General features: G+C 43.6%; 9 protein-coding genes across 9 annotated transcripts; 4 read left to right on the top strand and 5 right to left on the bottom strand.

Moving 5' to 3' along the window:
* Positions 1–1,399: 1,399 nt before the first annotated feature.
* Positions 1,400–2,250, top strand: BYT42DRAFT_560100 (uncharacterized protein). Its single transcript, XM_051567206.1, has one exon. The coding sequence runs from the start codon at positions 1,633–1,635 to the stop codon at positions 2,134–2,136; it is 504 nt and encodes a 167-aa protein (XP_051426255.1). The 5' UTR covers positions 1,400–1,632; the 3' UTR covers positions 2,137–2,250.
* A 2,849-nt stretch (positions 2,251–5,099) lies between these two features.
* On the top strand, positions 5,100–6,048 carry BYT42DRAFT_560105 (uncharacterized protein). The gene is made up of 2 exons (XM_051567207.1): positions 5,100–5,403; positions 5,467–6,048. Exons 1-2 carry the CDS (start codon positions 5,230–5,232, stop codon positions 5,587–5,589), a joined length of 297 nt encoding a protein of 98 aa, XP_051426256.1. The 5' UTR covers positions 5,100–5,229; the 3' UTR covers positions 5,590–6,048.
* Positions 6,049–6,606: 558 nt separating this feature from the next.
* Positions 6,607–7,939, top strand: BYT42DRAFT_235260 (uncharacterized protein). The gene is made up of 4 exons (XM_051562638.1): positions 6,607–6,680; positions 6,768–6,821; positions 6,911–7,125; positions 7,205–7,939. Exons 2-4 carry the CDS (start codon positions 6,780–6,782, stop codon positions 7,545–7,547), a joined length of 600 nt encoding a protein of 199 aa, XP_051426257.1. The 5' UTR covers positions 6,607–6,680; positions 6,768–6,779; the 3' UTR covers positions 7,548–7,939.
* A 391-nt stretch (positions 7,940–8,330) lies between these two features.
* BYT42DRAFT_492348 (uncharacterized protein) lies at positions 8,331–9,122 on the bottom strand (the record flags this gene model as incomplete). The annotated part of the gene is made up of 1 exon (XM_051564143.1): positions 8,331–9,122. One exon carries the CDS (start codon positions 9,120–9,122, stop codon positions 8,331–8,333), a length of 792 nt encoding a protein of 263 aa, XP_051426258.1.
* A 1,372-nt stretch (positions 9,123–10,494) lies between these two features.
* Positions 10,495–12,591, bottom strand: BYT42DRAFT_560127 (Bystin-domain-containing protein). The gene is made up of 7 exons (XM_051567208.1): positions 12,279–12,591; positions 12,114–12,211; positions 11,796–12,025; positions 11,665–11,722; positions 11,417–11,599; positions 10,922–11,341; positions 10,495–10,836 (listed from the first exon to the last, which is right to left on the bottom strand). Exons 1-7 carry the CDS (start codon positions 12,432–12,434, stop codon positions 10,671–10,673), a joined length of 1,311 nt encoding a protein of 436 aa, XP_051426259.1. The 5' UTR covers positions 12,435–12,591; the 3' UTR covers positions 10,495–10,670.
* Positions 12,592–12,795: 204 nt separating this feature from the next.
* Positions 12,796–13,334, bottom strand: BYT42DRAFT_560129 (uncharacterized protein). Its single transcript, XM_051567209.1, has one exon. It carries the CDS (start codon positions 13,323–13,325, stop codon positions 13,104–13,106), a length of 222 nt encoding a protein of 73 aa, XP_051426260.1. The 5' UTR covers positions 13,326–13,334; the 3' UTR covers positions 12,796–13,103.
* Positions 13,335–13,438: 104 nt separating this feature from the next.
* On the bottom strand, positions 13,439–15,187 carry BYT42DRAFT_492233 (kinase-like domain-containing protein; the record flags this gene model as incomplete). The annotated part of the gene is made up of 2 exons (XM_051564136.1): positions 13,439–14,836; positions 14,927–15,187. The coding sequence occupies 2 exons, from the start codon at positions 15,185–15,187 to the stop codon at positions 13,439–13,441; spliced, it is 1,659 nt and encodes a 552-aa protein (XP_051426261.1).
* Positions 15,188–16,201: 1,014 nt separating this feature from the next.
* BYT42DRAFT_235404 (uncharacterized protein) lies at positions 16,202–17,558 on the top strand. Its single transcript, XM_051562640.1, has 4 exons — positions 16,202–16,570; positions 16,633–17,091; positions 17,172–17,404; positions 17,472–17,558. Exons 1-3 carry the CDS (start codon positions 16,369–16,371, stop codon positions 17,342–17,344), a joined length of 834 nt encoding a protein of 277 aa, XP_051426262.1. The 5' UTR covers positions 16,202–16,368; the 3' UTR covers positions 17,345–17,404; positions 17,472–17,558.
* On the bottom strand, positions 17,293–17,608 carry BYT42DRAFT_235426 (uncharacterized protein). The gene has a single exon (XM_051562641.1). It carries the CDS (start codon positions 17,510–17,512, stop codon positions 17,345–17,347), a length of 168 nt encoding a protein of 55 aa, XP_051426263.1. The 5' UTR covers positions 17,513–17,608; the 3' UTR covers positions 17,293–17,344.
* Between the last annotated feature and the right edge of the window lie 754 nt (positions 17,609–18,362).

Genomic DNA, 18,362 nt, shown 5'->3' on the forward strand with positions numbered 1-18,362 from the left:
ACGTAGACATATTCAAGATTCATGGGGCGTGTTTGCTTTCGCACACATTGGGGGTATGAAAGATCATGAGATTTGAGTAAGTGTTGATTCAACTTTGACGCTTCGGTAAAGTTACGGTCAGTGCAAAGATAACAAACGTTTTTTAGGACAATTGTAGTCATGGTAGCATAAGTGTGTGCGTGATTACAAGAAAAAAACCACTCTTCGCCCTGTTCGATCCCTGCGCTTTCTTCGCTCTGCGCACAGTCACGAAACTGTGCAACCAGACAAAAATGCTACTAAGTCATTCATGACCTAACCCAAATGCAATAGCTATATCGATATGAGTAGTTTGTTATCAAGCACTATTCTGACGCGGACGGTTTCGTCCTTTGAGGACGGTTCCGTTCCTCAATTTAGATGTTTTTCGACCAATAAACTCACTTTTTTCATTTCCAGTTACAGTTCCCGCTTGTTAAGAGCTTGAGAGATATCCGACACGTCTTGTGCATCACCTTTTCTAAGTTCATCATCCTTTAAATCGCCATCACATTTAAGTAAATCGCAAATATTTTAAACTCCAACATGTTCAAAGCAAGTCCTCATCTTTGCCTGAATGTACGCATCTCGGTGTCCAAGCACTATGTGAGGCGCACGGTTGGGCCTGACCAACTTCGCAGAAGTACGACGGACTTCAACACATGTAGTCTCCGTTTCAATAGTGTCAACGTGGTGGAATCTGGGAACAATCACGGTAAAGAAGTGTCTGAGATAGTCCTTGGCATGTTATCCGATACAACCCAGGAAATTTGCCAAGTTGTCTTCGTTTAGAGGGCCGAGACAGAGCCGAGAACGCCGACTCAACCACGCTTCTGTCGGGGCTGAAGCTCAACTCCAGAGAGCTTACTGCTATTGAGGAAGAAAACGATGAAGACTCCACTTCATCTGAGTGTGAAGAAGAAACGGTGGACCTTCGCGGGAGAGACTTGTAGATCCCCTTGGATTCCTGTGTAGTCAAGCAACTGCCAGCTGTCGCCCGGTCAAACTCCAGCTCTGTACTTTCCTGGGCGGAATACTACCTAGTTAGCTGCCTACTTTCTGCATTCCTTGCCAGAAGCACATGATCAAGAAGTGGCTGTTCCAGCCATCAAGGAGCATGCGCGTTATCATATTGATGCTGGAGTCGATGTTGAATACATCGATATTTGAATGGATCACGTTGTTACTGATGATAAGGACGTAAAATTGCCTGATTTAAGGAGTGCAGGAGCAAATATGATCGCACTAACCATATCAACATGGATTTCACCGAATATATTTCCCGGGAGCGTTTTGTTAGATGTATATTTTCGTGGTTTCCCAATAGTCAAAGTTAAAGTAAAGAATATGCTAATGTAAGAGAATTTCAAATGCTACGGAGCGATAAATCATTAATGTTATTTGTGTAGAAGCAAGAATAACAGTCACTTCCTTTCTTGACAGCCTTCAACGTTCACTTGGCGAAAACCATGGGAGCTGGCCGTTAGTAATGCTTCACCGAATCCATGAACCAGTGGTTCGGAAAGGGATGTCTAATATGAGAAAGGTCCCAGCAAACGTCGTCTAATCCGGCAGGGATACAAGTGCATTGCTGACAATGTCACTTGCATACTAATGCCCTTCGACTTTGTCAGCGACCTGACCTCCAGAAATTCGATGATATCGATACGAAGATCGTCGTCAGCTCAAACGTCTGACAGAACCATGGTTCGATACCTGGAGAGCAATCATCGAAAATTCCTGGTTTGGATCGCCAAACTACCAGAAAACTGCCCGATTGTAGGCTGTACTCGATCATACACTTGGTGCAAAAGGCGATACTGGCTACGAAGCATGCCAGATCATCATATTCTGAAAGTTGAAACAATCCAGGAGATGTGCAGTGCAGAAAAATCCATCGTGAAAAACGAGCATATGTATACTATCACACATCGTGAGTTAAAGTCGAAGTTGTCATTGCCACTTGCAGCACATCTCTACCTGGATCACCGTGGAGTCGAGATTGGCCATCGTCTCTGCCTTGTCGGAGTGGCGATGCTCAAATCCGTGCGAGATGCATGTATATCAGGTTGTCCGCACGAACATAACGAACGCTCTCCAATCGTATTGAGCTGCTGATGCCATGTTCCACGTAACTGTTTTGTGTGGATAAGAAAACGGTGCATCTAAATTATTATCAATATTTTGTACGAGATGGTTCATCTATAACTCACTGTCCGCCCCATTCTCGACCAGTTCAATCTCTTAATACTTTCTCTCCATGTACTGCATTATATCTTCAGCGACATTGCCATCGCACCATTCTTCGAAGGACTTCCATTGTAAGCCAAAGGATAATACATTCTCCGACTTCATCAGAGCAACCATGTGCGCCAAGTCAGCTTCTCGGCGCAAATGTACTTCTTGGAAGCTTTCACCGCTTGGATTTGCTGATCTTTGTGTGCGCGTGCTTACGCTAAGCACGCATGACATGCCAATGGCATATCGACAGAGAAGGAGGAGCCAAATATAGAATGAATTGCGTTGACCTCGCTATTCATTCATGATCACTTGGAAATAAGCCCCATGATCGAGCTTCAGCCAGCATAGCCACTTTGCAAGAGTTGCAGTGAACACAATTGTCTCAAAATGTCAAGTGTCTGGGAAAGACGTGCCATTGGCATGGATGTTGACCGATAGTCTACAAAGATGCCCTCTTGCCGTTGGAGAGCTTAGGGGTGTTTTGTGTAGCATCCATACATACGATAAACGAATTGAATTTAAGAGGCGTATTGGTAACTGTTGAGTTGTTTTATTTGGGAAAGCAAAGACTGCTATTATAAAAAATGGCCCACCTGTATAACTTACGTCCAACTGCCATCGACTCACAAAAGCAACTATTTGACCGTCCACCATCAACGTTGTCAAAGTGCATAAAAAGCATCTTCCCGCGGAATTGTATAGATGCATATAGCCGATGGAAAAGCTTTCTGGGACAAGGGCTTTCACATTCTAGATCTACATGATAAGTGTTAACGCATGATAGTGAACCCGAAGGAATGATATACTTTCGTGAACGTATTACTGTTCATACGAAGCATCCGAACGACATGCGCCCAGGTTAAAGTTGCATTGTACCTGCCCGTCAATACCCGTCAATCCATCTCCCTCTATGGCTTCAAAGTAACCAGGAAAGAACGGATCGAGCCCATGGAGCCTTTCTGGAGAAACTTACAGCGGCACCTGGCTTCTGGCTCCTCGATAACTTGAGCAAGATGTTATTGCGGAAGCTTGAATACGGCAGGACATTCCGATGCTATATTTTAAACAGGACGGGACTCAACGTTCTGATGGCGCTGAGTGGGTGGAAATGGACATGACGCGTAGATGGAAGATAAAGTCATCGGCAATAGTGTCATTGTGACTGCGGCCTCTTCGCTCTCTTCGCCCTCTTCGCCCTCTTCGCTCTATTGTGACTGCGACCTCTTCGCTCTCTTCGCTCTATTGTGACTGCGACCTCTTCGCTCTCTTCGCCCTCTTCGCCCTCTTCGCTCTATTGTGACTGCGAACTCTTCGCTCCATTGTGACTGCGACCCCTTCGCCCTCTTCTTGACCAAGCCATACCTCTTTTTAGACTAATATGGAAGGTAAATTCATCCAGGAAAGCACAGAAAAATACAGTTTGTTGTAAAGTCCAAGTCCGTTTGTTACCGGTACCGCTATTTGGACCCATCGTACCTTTGTTAAATTTTTTCGTCATTGCTTTTTACAGATGGAACTAACCCTGCTTGATCGATATAGTTTGCACTGCGTTGGCAGCACATTTATAATGTGCTGCGAGAAACTTGAGGTCCATAAAAATTCCTGCCGCTCCAGCTACAACGGCAGAGGGACTCTCATCAATGTAACGCAAGATAAATTGCTTATGCTCTTCCACGATGTAAGGGATGTTGGCCTTGTTGTATGTGTTAGATAGAGACGTGAGTACGGTGAGACTTGTTTTTATTGTCGAAAGGATGATCATATCTGGTATAATAATCGGGATCGGGATTTAAATATACAATTGATGTGTCTCTACAGTACTACTATAGTGTCCCTTATCTGCTTGAACCGAGGTAGTTCTTATGCAGTGGCATATAAGCCCTATCTATACGACAGGCCTGTTGTTTGTTTGTTTTCAAAATACTAGCTCAATCGGGGTGCTAGAATTACTCGCTTCGAACTTCAGCGCACTTGCCTCGGCTCGGACAATGACCAGAAGTTCAACCACATAAGTCGATACTTACCCGATCATAAGCCATGGGCCTCCATTCTTCTTCAACCGCCACTAATTGGACTCGAAGCGTATGGTGTACCCAATGAGAAATATAAGGCAAAACTCGTCGTCTTCTGAGAGGCCTCCTTCAAGATTAGGTCACTCCCACTACTCCCCTTCAAGATCACGTTCAAATTGATTATTAACGAATTTCCTTCAAGTTATGCTCTCGATTCACACACCCTCCGTTCCGCTTAGCTTATGGTCATGCACCTTCCTCTGCGCACCCTTATCATACCTGATATTGCCGTCTACTCCTCATGAACGATTGGTGTCGGTCACCTAATCCAACATTTCAGCCGCTTATGGCATTGCCCCAATCAATGCGAATCGATCATCAAATGATTAACGACTTGACAAGCTGACAGCACATCAAAACGAACCAACTAGTCGCTGGTCACACTGATTTATTGCATTCTAACCCTTCCGTCCACCTACAGTAGTCGAAATTACCTTTGCCGACATCTTCGACTCTTTTCTCTTATGCTCACGGGCAACAGCTTCATCATTGTTGTCCAATGTCTATTCTCTCGATAGGATCTGCCTATTCGCTATGCCAGGAATCACTGACAAATATGTGCTCCTATGTCTCGCCAAGCCATCGGCGGACACGGGCCTCTTCCGTGCCATAATCGGCGATAACGGCCCACCATATTGTGGCGGTCTCATCATCCTCTGACCAGCCATCTCTAGATTAAGCAGAAATTCGCGCCGGCTTATCACCTGTAATCCAACTCGATTGGTTTAACAGTTTATAAAAACCCTCAAGAATATATTCAGCTCAGATCTTCACACGAACCACCATCAGAAAGCCTGAAAGGTCCACCTCTCCGAATTTCAGTTGACCCGCAGCTCCAGTGTAATCCTCAAGTATATGATGAATTTTACGAGTAAAAAGAAAAAGATCTACATGGAAAATGAAAAATCGTTTGATAATTTTAATGAATGAAGCTTCTCGTGTAGCTCCGCTGGGTCTTCTTTTTGCGCTGCTTGCTCGACTTGAGGCGGCCGCAGACGCTGGCGCCGGCATTGACGCTGCCTGGGATTCCCTCGTCTTCGGCGGTTCCGTGGCTTCTGCAGCTGTTGGACTGCTGAAATTATCGTTTAGCATTCAACCTTCAGGATCAATATTTTTGGTGCGGGAAATGACATACCTTGCCGGAAGGACGCCCGCCTGCGCGGATCGTGATATTTTGGAAGATGCCTTTGTTAAAGAATACGGTGTTTTGGATATGTCTTTTTTCATCAAGCTTCTATCATATTTTATAAACTCGTAGGCAAAGAAATGGATCATCATCAGTATCATGAACCTTTGTCTGTTCAAAGTTGTTTGAGGAATAAAATAAAGAGTCATTCGATCTTTTTTGCTGGAAGAACTGTGATATGACCATTGCCGTCGTCAATTTGGGGTTGAAACTCCGATGGTCATGATAAGATAGAACACAGTGAAGATTATCTTTCATTTTTATCAACGCACATATTTATACTGTTGCATGTTCCATTATTGCCAAAGAAAATTATAAAAATGGAAAGCTACAGCCTGTCGCCGAACTGGGGCGAAATAAAACGAAGATGAGATCAGTAGAAAAGGGAATCTCGAAGCTTGAAGAGCAAAAGAGATTACGACAATCAATCCAAAGGAAAATAAAGCGTGGCTCAAAGAGTATGAATTACATAGGGAGTTTCCATGTTTGTCACTTCCACAAAATACTTTGTGTAATGAATGGAAAAAGGATCTTTTACCATGGTTCACCACAGCGTCAAATAAGGCCTTGCTATTTAAAGGCAATGTTATTCCACTTGGTAGTCAGTTATCATCTGGTAGTGTACTACATACGGTAACGGTAAAATGAACTGCTGATGCAAATAAAACGTTCTTCGAATGATCCAGTTCCATATATGGCTTTGCGCCGAAGTCTAGATGCAAGAATCCATTTCTTTTCAAAGGGGTACATAATGGACCGCGCGTTTCAAACCGGCGTTTTGTTTCATGGAAATAAGGACAGTCCAATGGTATCATACTTGCTTAAAGCATTCTATAAATTTTAGCGATTGTCGAGTTGAAATGCAAGGGAAGTACTGCAGACAAGAAGGCCAATGGTTTTTTTTGTTGTTGTTGTCGTAACCTTGTTTCTGCTTTGAGATCCCAACTCGGAAATATCTTGAAGAAGTCCTGACTGGCCCAGCACAATGCGCCATAACTATAGTTTTCCAACTTCATACTATATTCTGCTAACAGACAGCAATATAAATATCCATGTAAACCAAAAGAATAAACATCATCTTCTTCTCATGTATTTATTATATCCGTACGTGAAAGACTGTGTGGCTATTTATTTTATTCCTCAAACGACTTGAACGGACAAAGGTTCGTGATACTGACGATAATCCATTTCTTTGCCTACGAATAATAGTTTTAAAAAAAGGCATCTCACCATGTTCATTTACAAAAAAGGTATTTTCCACAATGTCCGTATTCTCCAAGACACAAGGGATGTGCGTGGTCTACGTAAGATATATTTCCCGTAATCAAATATTGATGCTGAAGATTGCACAATTCGTTAACAGATTAATCTTTCTAACTTTCAAACAACCCAGCAGAATGAACAAAAGCGAAACTCTCCTCAACCTTATCCAAGACGCTGCCTATGTTGCAGCATGTACGAAAGTTTGCTTTGCCACCACCGAGTGGCATATTTTCGCGGCGGAAAAATTCCGCAGATACACGCGGAACTATGGGGCCCGAACGGCCACAACCCATCGGTGGTTGAGGAGACCGCAGTGATTTGGTCGTTGGATCAGCAAAAATTGAGGTAAAATGCAGCGATTATTCAGATATACAATTCTTTAAATAATCCTTAACAGATAAATCATTCATAACTTTCGAACCAGCAATGAACAAGCGAGAAACTATAACCAACCTCCTGAAAGACGCTGCGTATGTTGCAGCATGCAACGAGATCCCTCTGGCCACCGCCGAGTGGCATTTCTTCGCCGCGGAAGCATTCCGCAGAAGTTAGTTGGCAATGAGTATAATCCTGATCCTGAAGCCAGTAGGGGGAGTGGCACGATCTTGGTAGAGGGCTCTCAAAAGATGACGAACTTTACTTTTATACTCCTCATCGGGGACACTATACCCTTGGTGGCCAATTGGTGGGGGACAAAGAAGAATGGAAGATCATGGCCATATCATGGGGTAGCTATTACTTCTACTCATCGGTCAAAACCAAATTAAATGCAGCGAAGTCGGAAGCTAGCAAGGCCGACTCTCATCATCGGACAACCGTTGGTGACCCCGTCGATAACTTCGTTTCCAAAGGTCAAATGATTGCCAGTCGGAAACAATTCGTGATCTTTGGCAACATTTGTTGCGTTTTGTTGTAAAGACCGAGACTCCGAAGTTCCGGATCCTGATCGAGCTACAAATACTGTATCTAAAAAGGAAATCAGATAAACCATCAGTGCAGATGCGATATCATCCAAAGAGTTGAAGTCATGGAATTATTGCAGCAACGAGTGGCGGTTTTCTATACATTGGGGCCTTGGGGTATCGTAAATTACAATAGCGTATATGATTATTAACATGCTTGAGTGGCTACTATCAGCTATTTTCCATTGCTTTGGCAGGCTGTGATGGTTATTCATGATTGTTAACTTGTTTAAGCGTGCAGTGAGAGAAGAAATGGTGCATAGATTAAGGTTCGGGTAAATATTACATGAAAGATTCTCGGTTTTGCCGATTTTAATATCTTCCGATCATATATGAATAATATTCGGCTTTCAGCATACAATGGCATTGTGTGTAATCGTAAGCGAGTAACACCCTGTGAGCTTTGTAGCGAGCTATCGCTCGAAAGATTCATGTGGAATATGGCCTAAAATATGTAAATTCTTGGATAGAATTTCGCATGCATCTTTAACCTGTATTTAGTCAACAGAGACCAAACAAGCTACCAAAAAGGAAAAAGAGACATACGAACTATCATTTGTATTGAACACAAAATGTCTGAGGAAGGACTCAATTTGATTGAGGCCTCAGGTGACGCGGTCTTTTTCGATGTTCTGAGATTGCAAAAAGTTGACCAAGCTGTGACAGTGAAAGGGTTGGAGTACGACGGCTCATGGTGGTCGCGACATCACTGGCAGGGACGCAGAGTCGCTCGAAAATATCCAGTACTTTAATGATGTTTGCCGCTTCAGTCACCAAACTGGGGAGGCTTTTAAGCGAGTCTGGAACTTCTATGACGGCGAGATCGATCAATGCATACAGTCCTGTGGCAGGTAAGACCAGTAAATAAAATTTGATGGTTCGCCCCAGCACTTGGATGGCCAGCATTCCTTCCATCAGTTGTTCGTCAAGTGCTTCCTTACAAGATACGGTTAATTTCAATAAATCACGACAAATGACGTGATCGTCTTTGTCTCGTGCCGCACATTGAACCTCTCCGTATCCCACGTTCATCTCCCAATTGGCACCACAGAATCTCGTAATACAGATGGCTGGTTGCTCATTGGTTTTTCCATTGAATACGTTTGTCCAACGAAGATAAACATCATCGTCCGGATTATCAAAGAGCCCGGAAAGAAATGGATCGACAAAACGTGAACAAAGTTCAGCCTCGCCAAAATCTTCTCGTATTGGTTCACTTGGGAGTCTCCTGACTAGTTGCCCCAAGGCCATGGCAAACTTTTCCAAGTGTTTTTCCAATGTCATAGAAATGATTTTGCTGTACGCCACTTTTCGATTGATCTTGTCCGCTAGTAAGTCGTCGACGATAGAGAGCAAGCCGGTGATCGCATTTATCGGCATTGGATGACGTTTGATGCCATATTTTTTTTCGATGAAATTGACGGTTGCTTTCCAGTTACCATAGCTAATGAACGGCGAGATATCATTGGAATATGTGGTAGGTGACAACAGAATAACCGAAGTGGAAGCCAAAGCTAGATGCATATGTTCCTCGAGGGCGTGTTTCCATTCTGTGTCTCGCGACAGTTGCAACTGGTGTAAGAAATGGCTGACGTCGAAACCGTTCACGAGCAGATCGTCGCTCTCCGGAAGGGAAAAAACAACGTCGCCATGCGATGCTTCGTCAAGTTCTCGTTTGAGAGCGGCTGAGACGACAGAACTTGTTAGGCTCTCAAGGTCGATGACTTGGCCAGACTGGCTTTGGCGTTGTTGCTGCTGCGGCAGGTAATCCTCGTGCATCAAGAAGCCGTTGGCCACAACATCTTCGTCATCATAGCGGACGAGACAACAAGAACAAGCGCTCTTAACGCGTGTGCGTTCACCCTCAACTATATGCATCTGTGGTTCTGACATGCCTTGTTCTGCGAAGTATACTATAGTGGCAGGTCGAAGCTGTATGAATTGGGTGGAAATTTAGTGTTTCATCACCAAAAAAAAGGGTCACTCGGCACACTCAGAAAAGAAGGTAGTACAGATGGATATTTCCCCAGCATAGCCGGCCGTGGTGTGAACTGGACAATTCGGCCACTCGGAACTAAGTATCTTCCTAAGTTACTTTTTATGAGTTGTGAATTTAGTTAATGACTCTCGAATACCTATCTTCCGACCTCAATATTTATCCACCGTGAGAGGGAAACTCACATTCTGGAATCATCAAATGTCTTGGCTGACACAGTAGTACAGTACTGCCTGCCAAGAATGAGCTCTGCTAAAGATTCAAAAAAAGGGGGAAATGTCATGTTAATAATGAAAAGCAAGAAAAAACCGACTGCTGTGTAGACACATTCTGGACACAATTTACTGCAGTAAAATCTCAAATGGAAGTCGCTAACTCCTTAATTAATGTCAGTTGCCGCTCGATTTGGAAGAGCCGATAGAGTTTACATTTTAAAAGGTTCCAGAATTCGCAAGATTTTCGGCAAGTATCATATGGACTGGAGACCAACTGTAGACCTCCTTTGCTTAAAAAAGTCATTGTTTGGCCATGGCGATGATGAGAGCACAGTAACACAAACGCGCATCAAGGAACAGCGCTGTGCATGATGCGAGGCGCTCCATCAGAAAAGGACGAATAAATCTGCCACTAAAAATAGGCTGTTATGCCGTTATTCCTGGCATGTGTCGCTTGCCTAATTGTGGATCCCTTTAACTCAAAGCCCTATGTGTCAAAAAATTACATGTAAAGTCATACAAACATATAGAAATCGGATGAGGTTATAGCAAGACTTGTCAGTGACTTATGGATATGAGGTCTTTATGAAATTTCCTTATGTAAACTATCTTGAAATTTTTTCTTTTTTCATACTACTACCTTATGAATGCATATTTTTTTTGGAACGTAAATCGAGTTATGAAAGAAAAAAGATGAGAGAAAAGAAAAAAAAGTGGTTAATCCATCATCAAGATATCATTGTCGTTGTCCTCCATCATTTCATCTCTTGCAGAAGAATGAATCAATTCACGACGAACTTCCGGTGAAATACCAGGATGGTATTTACGCTTGATCACTTCCATAAGAATTTCCTTTTGCTCCGCAATCATATCTTGCTTATATCTATTCATAGACGAAAGTAAAAAAAAAGGGGTTCAATCATCCATTCTTTTTCATGCCATCAACTGCAAAATATCCTTTTTCTTACCTTTGGGCAAACACGAGCATAGATTGATGCCATAAGACCGGCATGTCTCGACTGTCATTCTGGAATCGCATAAAGTGTTCTACGAGGGCGTCCACCACCTTGTAAGGTAATGCGTACTTCTTGTCGAGGAGGATACGGATGAATAAACTGTTGGGACCGGTATAATCCATCTCGGCTAAACGTAACAATGCCGCCGACGAATGCAAAACAGGAATGGACACTTTCTGAAGCACGCTGCCAACAATCGCGGCTTGTTTCAATGTGCACGTGCCAGACTCACACATGGGGAACAGAATGCCCTTGAAGAAAGCTGCAGGTTTGTAAAGTGCCTTCTTGAGCGCAAGGTACAGGTGATAATGCAATTTGCCGTTTTCTTGGATATCATCTTCCACACGTTCCAACAACACATGGTAGAAAAACCTGCAAGTCGAAACATTGCGATGAGTATTTTTTTTTTCCTTTTCGCTCCATTTCTACAGTCGATTCATAACTTACTTTTGTGCCTGATTGGCTTTCAAGTTGGACACAAAGACGCGGGTGGCTTCATATGTAGCGTGAGGAGTCCAGTTTTGTGGATTGGTAAGAACGAGGATTTGTTCCCAGTTGTTCAATGACGGAATAATCTTGAAAGCTTTTGGCAGTTTGCCGGATTTGTAACGGCTAAGCAATTCGCCCACTCTATTATCCGATCAACTAGGTCAGTTATCTAAGAATCCATGATCCCCCGGATGTTTGAAACCTACTTTGTGTACACTTGTTCTACTTTGGGATTGACGGCAGGCGACAATGTTCGGTCGTCGTCTGTATATACACATTGAAACGGTGGTTATTAATTGAGCTGATATTTTTGATTAACTGATCTGTGCGTAATTACCTCGGTTCTTGGCAGCCTCGGCGGCATTCTTTTCTTCAATCTTTTCCATGATAAGATCAGCCAATGTTTTACGTTCTTTGGGTGCACTGGGCAAGAATTTGTTCAAAACATCGGCATCTTCTTCGTCGATATCCAATTCTTCATATTCGCCGTATTTGTCATCGCCTTCAGGCTCGTCGTCACTGAGATCAAAGATGGAGGGGAACTTGGATGGTTTGGTAGGGGTAATGCTGGATCCGTGAACGAACAAGACATTGTTAGTTTTTCTGTTTTTGATTGGTCCCCCTGAACAGATCTCTATCTAGAGCAAAGCCTCACCCTTCTTCTTCGTCTTCTCGTTTAATTTCTTCGATTTGTTCCTGCTGTTCTCTGGCGATCTTCAAGATCTTCTTTGACAGTTTGGGGTCCAAATATTCCTGTGCGAGATCATACTCTCGTTTAGTGTCATGAATCAAGCACTACAGTGTCCATCGATCCACTCACATCCACGGGATCATCACTTCGGTTGTTGCGATCGACAAACTTTTGTCGGGGGGCTTTGCGAACGGCACGCTGATCAGGGTTATCAGCTAATTGGGCATGAAGCGGATCATGGCGCATGGGACGAGCTCCCTTTGACTTGTTTGTATCCTTTCCCATGGTGTGATGCCCTTTTTCTTTTTTTGTATGGCAAGAGAAAACAAGCTGCGGAACGTCAAATAATAAAAAAAAGAAAGACCAACCTTGGACGGCTTTGGATATTGTAAGTCACACCTCCGGACAATGAAAAAAAATTCTCTTTTTTTTTTTTCTCATCCAATCCCTCTCCGTTGCATGAACTCGGACACCGTCCCGAATGGGTTTAGTTGGGCATTGCCACCTTTACTGTTTGTATCTTTTTTCTTTTCGAGGTCATTCTATCATCAAACATCGATTAGCATAACATCGATGGCCGTTGCTATGCATCATTTTCTGCATCCGTGGACACCCAAAGTTGATTGGTAATTCACCATAGTGATTTTGTCAAGCTCAAAACACTCTTTAGTTTTTTAATCATTCAAAAGTGAGAAAAAAGAATGAAATCCAAAGTTGCTATATCATATTTACAAGTTGGAATTGAATATAAAAAAAAGAGAGAAAAAGCAATAAAGAAAAACATGATTGCTACAAGAGCTCAAAGCACCAAGAGAGAGTGTGTGTGAATGAGTGAGTGAGTGAGTGAGAGACAAAAGGCCTGGAAGGGATGCCTTTTAGGTATAATCTCGAATGCTGCCACCATGGACAGGAAAGAAGAAAAAGAAAGAAAAGCAATAAATAAAAATGGAAATTCTAGGGTAATGGCCTGCCATCGTCTATGGGTTTTGTCATATGAGGTGAAGGATGAGTGCTCATGGGAGAAGGAAACGATCCGGTGCCGTTGCCAGGTGTGATGGTTTGTCCAGCGAGTTTCTTGCCTTTCAACATGTTTTTCAACGCACGAAGAGCAAATACAGTCAATCCAATCCCGGCCCAATCTTCATCGTGGAGATCGCGAAGATCACCGACCGTCATGATATCCTGATTTTCAAGCTTCTTAATCCATTCATGTGCCTTTTCAAGACTTCGATGGGAAGCCATTGCACAATCCCGAACAAACACTTCAATCGGTGTATCGTCCGAATATTCTATACAAAACACAAAAAATGAATAATGTTAGCCCACTGACCCATCATTTGATCTGGTACAAAAAAAAAAAAATATAACGGACCTTCTAGAATACGGGATACCAAAGCATCATGCGATAAATTGGCGCAGGCGTCAGCATTCACGTCTTTGATGTCAGTGACGGTGTCAGTTGCTACGGGAGTAAAAACATCATGCTCATGTGGTGCTGAAGGTGAATCGGCCAGACGTAACCGTTCCAATTCCGCCAGAGGAGGCGAGATGTTGGATTGAATGTCGTTCATTTTCATCAGTTGATCGGCTTCACGAAGACTTCGCATCGCCTCAAGATACCGTGCTTCTGCTTGTCTTGCTAGCCCTTCGTACCCCTCACAACGAGCTTCAATCTGAGCCACCCGTTCGGTTGCTCGTTCCAGTTCTTTCTGAGTCTTGGCCAATTCTGACTGCACGTCATTCTCGCGCCGCCACACCGACCGACGCACTTCTTCGGCATGCTCGGATTCACTGAGTTTATCCAGATCCCTTAGAATACGATTGATCTCCTTGGTGATGTGGTGCTGATATCGCTCCGGCAGCACTTGTTCCTCAATCATTTCTCGCACAACTTCCTCGGCGGTATCGGTTTCCACGTTGAAGTCGAACTTGACCGACAGTTTGTCCATGCCCTTGAACACGACTTGCAGCGTCAAATGCACATGGTTCGGATCCGTTGTCAATAAAACGACATCCGGTTCCACGGCCAGGAAAGAATGTTCCAAGATATCTTGCGCACTCATTCGTTGATCCTCGGGACCCAGGCAGTTGTTAATGACACCGAGCACTTCCTCATTGGTAATTTTTTGCAGACTCGCGGGCTTGATACCGGCCGACACCTTTTTGTAGATCTGAGCCGCATTTTTACATTCCCCATAGGGATATTCGCCTGTTGCCATCTCCAGCAAGCACATGCCAAAAGCGTAAATGTCCACCTTTTCGTTGTAACCCTGCTCTTCATACATTTCGGGGGCCATGAATTCCGGGGTACCAATAAGTGTGTACTTTTTGCCCAGCTTCATTTCAGCCGTGCCCATGTCGCCGATTTTCACTTCACCGTGAGCGCCATTGATAAAGATGTTGTCGCATTTAATGTCACGATGGATGATGGGTGGACTGTGACCATGCAAGTAAGCTAAACCTTTGAGAATTTGGCGTGACCAGCGCTTGACAATCTTGAAATTGGGCAACGGCGATAACTTGCGAATATATTCTCGGAGGGTGCCTGACGTCATTAACTCGGTAATAAACACAAACTCGTTTTCACCGTACCAAGCATCATGAAATGCAATGATGTTGGGATGACGCACCGATTTGAGAATCTCAATCTCATGCTCCAAATCTTTGCCATCATTAGCATTCATGGCCTAGGTCAGCAGATGACAACGGAAAAATGTTGGTAAGTTCAAACCACCATCTAAAGTCTCAGCAAACCGGATGGACTCTTTGTTTTTTACCTGCATGGTATTCCAAGCAACTTCGTAACCTTCATCTCGATCAATGGCCTTGTAAACGACTTTGTAGGCACCTTTGCCGAGCAGGGTGTTTAAGCGGATATAACGTTCATTTGGTGATACTTCGATCACCTTTTCGCTGTCGTGGGACTGCGACTGATCGATAATTTCGTTGGCATAGGAATTTGGCGGACGAGTCGTCAAGGATATCGAGCTGCGAGTGGGAAAACTGTCAAAAGTCAAAGGTGTCTTGTCCAACTCCATCTCGGAGGATACACCGAATCCTTCGCCGCGTGCTTCATTAAATGATTGCGATAACGGCGCATAGTAGTTCGCAAAGCTTCCAGTATTTTCCTCCTCGTACAACGAGCCATTGCTCACCGTCGTGGTAGGACTGAAGCTTACGTGTTGTTGCCGTGGTTCTGCCATGGTTATCTGCCTGACAAACGAAAGCACCAGGCTGTGGAGCTTCAAACACCACGCGAAAAGAAAAAACGGCTAAGAAAAAAAAAAGGAAGGAAAAGGAAAGAGGGAAAACAAACAAAAGAAAACAAAAAGGGAATCCGGGTCAAGCGTGCAGTGATCGAGGTAAATATGGGAAGTTGGGATTTTTTTTTTCTTTTTTCTGTTCTTTCGGACCCAAACTGAGAGTGGCTGAACTGAGTCGTCCAATTCCCTGGTTCAATCTCCGCAGGGAAAAAAAAGCGATCATCGTCACATTACCAAAAATGGACAATGGGTTTGACAAAGTCACGTTGTTTCGTACAGAAACAAAGGAAAATCCAAACTCCACCAAGCAGACACTTGGATGGTTACACCATCCCGTTTACGCTGGGGCCCAACATCTTCTAGATATAAAATACAAACATTTATGTTGTTATCCTTTCGTAAAATAGAAGCTATGGAAAACCCCCGTTGGACGCCGTCAGGTGAGAGAAAGAAAAAGAAGACTCGACAAAATGTTGCAACGTGAAAACCCCACTGATTTTTTTTCTTGCTTCTTTGGGGATTCGCGTTCTCTTATTTGTCGAGAGACCATTGCATGAATAAAACCTACGCTGACAACTCTGAAAGGGGCTTTGATCCTGGCATTCAAAACCTTGCAAATTGTTGATTTAATAAACGATGCTTTGGAGAGCTTTTTCTGATGTTTTATCGACATCATTGACGGTCCATTGGTAACGTGTGTGATTAATGGAAGCACAATTTGAATCGTCACATGCTCGTTTGGTCCCATCTGTTGGATATAAAAGAAAAAAATTATTGTTCTTTTTGCACCATTCTTGTACACCCTGTGTGCGTTGCCATGACTCTATAAATTTTTTTGGGTTTTTTATTTTTTGTTATAACCAAGGCCAAATTTTTACAAACAAGACCAACCCTCTTAAAAAAAGTCGTTTCATTTCCTCTTTTTTCATGTGTCTTTTATCATCTTTCCATGAAGCATGGCGGTATCATCACTGAGTATTCTTCCTGAACATACTATCATTGATCTGTACAAAGACACCCCGGCCGCGGTGCCTCTTATTGTCAAAGGACAAGTCCAGTTACAGCTCACACGGCCTATCCATGTCCGTCAAATCACGGTCATTTTTCGCGGTCAGGTCCGTAGCGAGATTTCCAACGATTATACACAGATCGTTGCCGGTAAATTTTCAATCAGAACGTGACTTCCATCTTTTTTTATGGTTCTCACCTACTATTGTTAGGTCTAAGTACGGCGTCACAAACAATTGTCCGTGAGGAACAACTCTTGTTGAACGAGCGGACTATTGTGACGGGCGGATTGACACGTTGGCCTTTTGAAATAAGTATTCGAGGGGCGCATCAGTTACCGCCGTCGGTGGATCTCTCGCGACATACCATTCTCTATGAAGTGTCTGCGCGGTTGAGCCTGAGTTCGTTGACCGAGCGTTTAAAGCTCAACTGGAACGAGCGGATCAATTCTTTGGGTTTGTCACGTTCAAGTCTTGATCCTGATCCTGTCACGCACAGTATGGACAACAACGTGAATTCTGACTGGTTATCCGTGGCACTCCCGCCCAGAAAACAAAAACGAGCTTTAATGCGCGTCAGTCGGTCTATCCAAGTATTAAATCACAGTTATGCCAGTTTGGATGTGGCTCGTCGTTCACGACCACGAATCCGTTACCGGGGAAAACGCCAAGGTCATATTCAGTACGAAATCTGTATGCCCAGTTTCGTGTGTCTGGAGGAATCCCAATTTGATATTATGTGTCATCTTCAGCCATTACGAGACGAAGGCCGAGTAGCGAAAATTGTCATGTACATCGAGCAGGTAGAAACTTACCCGTAAGTCATTCTCTTTGTGTCCACTTTTTTTTCGAGTTTTCTACAAAACCAATCACTGATTTGATGTATATTTTATTGTTCTTGTACTCAGTATCCGTCCCGGTGTGATCAAATTTGGCAGCGTTCTTCCCAAAGAACTTTTGGCTCCTCGTACCACCAAATCGTGTTGTATGTAAAAAATCTGTTGTATTGGTGTCTGGACATAGTGACTGATTTGTTTCTATTTTTTTTATAGACAAGGAGTATGATGTGCGAGAAGAGGACAACCTCGCTCATCTACGTAAGTCCTCGTCGCCAAATTTTTTGTCGTAGTCATACTGTTTGGGTTCACACTCACGCCCGCACTAACTGTTCACTCGTGTAGCCTTGTCGTTGCCGCTGGACACAGCACGATTAGCTCCGAATTTCGCCATTGGAACATTGGATGTCAAGCATCATTTGCGATTGTTGCTGTTTTTTATCGACAATATGAAAGCGCGTCGTATGTCACTGAGCTTTCCTTTGGAAATGGGTACCGTCCCGGGCTCTCGGCATATGCCATCTCCGCCCCACTGGAGGGAGGATGATACCATTGTGGAAGCGTGGGAGGAAAGGCTACCCAGCTACTACGACGCCTTACACGAGGGTCCTCCCCCTTCTTTTACCAGCCATCACAACCCCATACATCCATCCTTGTCTACTGTCTATACTCATCAATTAATGACTTGAGAGAGATTTTTACCGTCCCTGTCATATCATCTATACACGTCTCGAAAATTCTGTTGCATCACATGGGGGTTCACTATATACGTATACCTTATTTTATTCGCCCAATAGCGTCTCGGCGTTTCATTGATTTATAACCACCCCATGTTCATTTATAAATACCACGTTTAAATAAATCCTTACAGCGATCTCTGTTTATCTGTAACATATGATTCTGTCGTCATGAAGTCACCATCGCCTACAGCGAATTCCGCGGAAGCACGCATATTTGTTTGTTGGCCGCAGGAGAACGATCATGGAACATTCGGCTCCTCGATCAATGAAGAAAAGGAATAGACTCAAAAATCTTGTCACTGGATGTCCCGGCTCCCACTAAATTGCTATGATACGCCAATAAAAGATGTCTAACATCTTCCAGAGA

This window comes from Radiomyces spectabilis (assembly GCF_025331425.1).
Source record: "Radiomyces spectabilis strain NRRL 2753 chromosome Unknown BYT42scaffold_3, whole genome shotgun sequence".
Taxonomy (NCBI): Eukaryota; Fungi; Mucoromycota; class Mucoromycetes; order Mucorales; family Radiomycetaceae; genus Radiomyces; species Radiomyces spectabilis.

Bases quoted from the DNA above. Each gene is read 5' to 3' on its own strand.
- BYT42DRAFT_560100 (XM_051567206.1), top strand. From the start codon at position 1,633: ATGCCCTTCGACTTTGTCAGCGACCTGACCTCCAGAAATTCGATGATA.
- BYT42DRAFT_560105 (XM_051567207.1), top strand. From the start codon at position 5,230: ATGAAAAATCGTTTGATAATTTTAATGAATGAAGCTTCTCGTGTAGCT. The intron at 5,404-5,466 runs CTGAAATTATCG...GAAATGACATAC, and splicing joins CTTCTGCAGCTGTTGGACTG to CTTGCCGGAAGGACGCCCGC.
- BYT42DRAFT_235260 (XM_051562638.1), top strand. From the start codon at position 6,780: ATGTCCGTATTCTCCAAGACACAAGGGATGTGCGTGGTCTAC. The intron at 6,822-6,910 runs GTAAGATATATT...CAAACAACCCAG, and splicing joins AAGGGATGTGCGTGGTCTAC to CAGAATGAACAAAAGCGAAA. The intron at 7,126-7,204 runs GTAAAATGCAGC...CTTTCGAACCAG, and splicing joins TTGGATCAGCAAAAATTGAG to CAATGAACAAGCGAGAAACT.
- BYT42DRAFT_560127 (XM_051567208.1), bottom strand. From the start codon at position 12,434: ATGGGAAAGGATACAAACAAGTCAAAGGGAGCTCGTCCCATGCGCCAT. The intron at 11,342-11,416 runs GTAAGTTATGAA...TTCGACTTGCAG, and splicing joins AAAGCCAATCAGGCACAAAA to GTTTTTCTACCATGTGTTGT. The intron at 10,837-10,921 runs GTAAGAAAAAGG...GTCTATGAATAG, and splicing joins ATGCTCGTGTTTGCCCAAAG to ATATAAGCAAGATATGATTG.
- BYT42DRAFT_560129 (XM_051567209.1), bottom strand. From the start codon at position 13,325: ATGACGGTCGGTGATCTTCGCGATCTCCACGATGAAGATTGGGCCGGG.
- BYT42DRAFT_235404 (XM_051562640.1), top strand. From the start codon at position 16,369: ATGGCGGTATCATCACTGAGTATTCTTCCTGAACATACTATCATTGAT. The intron at 16,571-16,632 runs GTAAATTTTCAA...TACTATTGTTAG, and splicing joins TTATACACAGATCGTTGCCG to GTCTAAGTACGGCGTCACAA. The intron at 17,092-17,171 runs GTCATATTCAGT...TGTCATCTTCAG, and splicing joins TTACCGGGGAAAACGCCAAG to CCATTACGAGACGAAGGCCG.
- BYT42DRAFT_235426 (XM_051562641.1), bottom strand. From the start codon at position 17,512: ATGAGCGAGGTTGTCCTCTTCTCGCACATCATACTCCTTGTCTATAAA.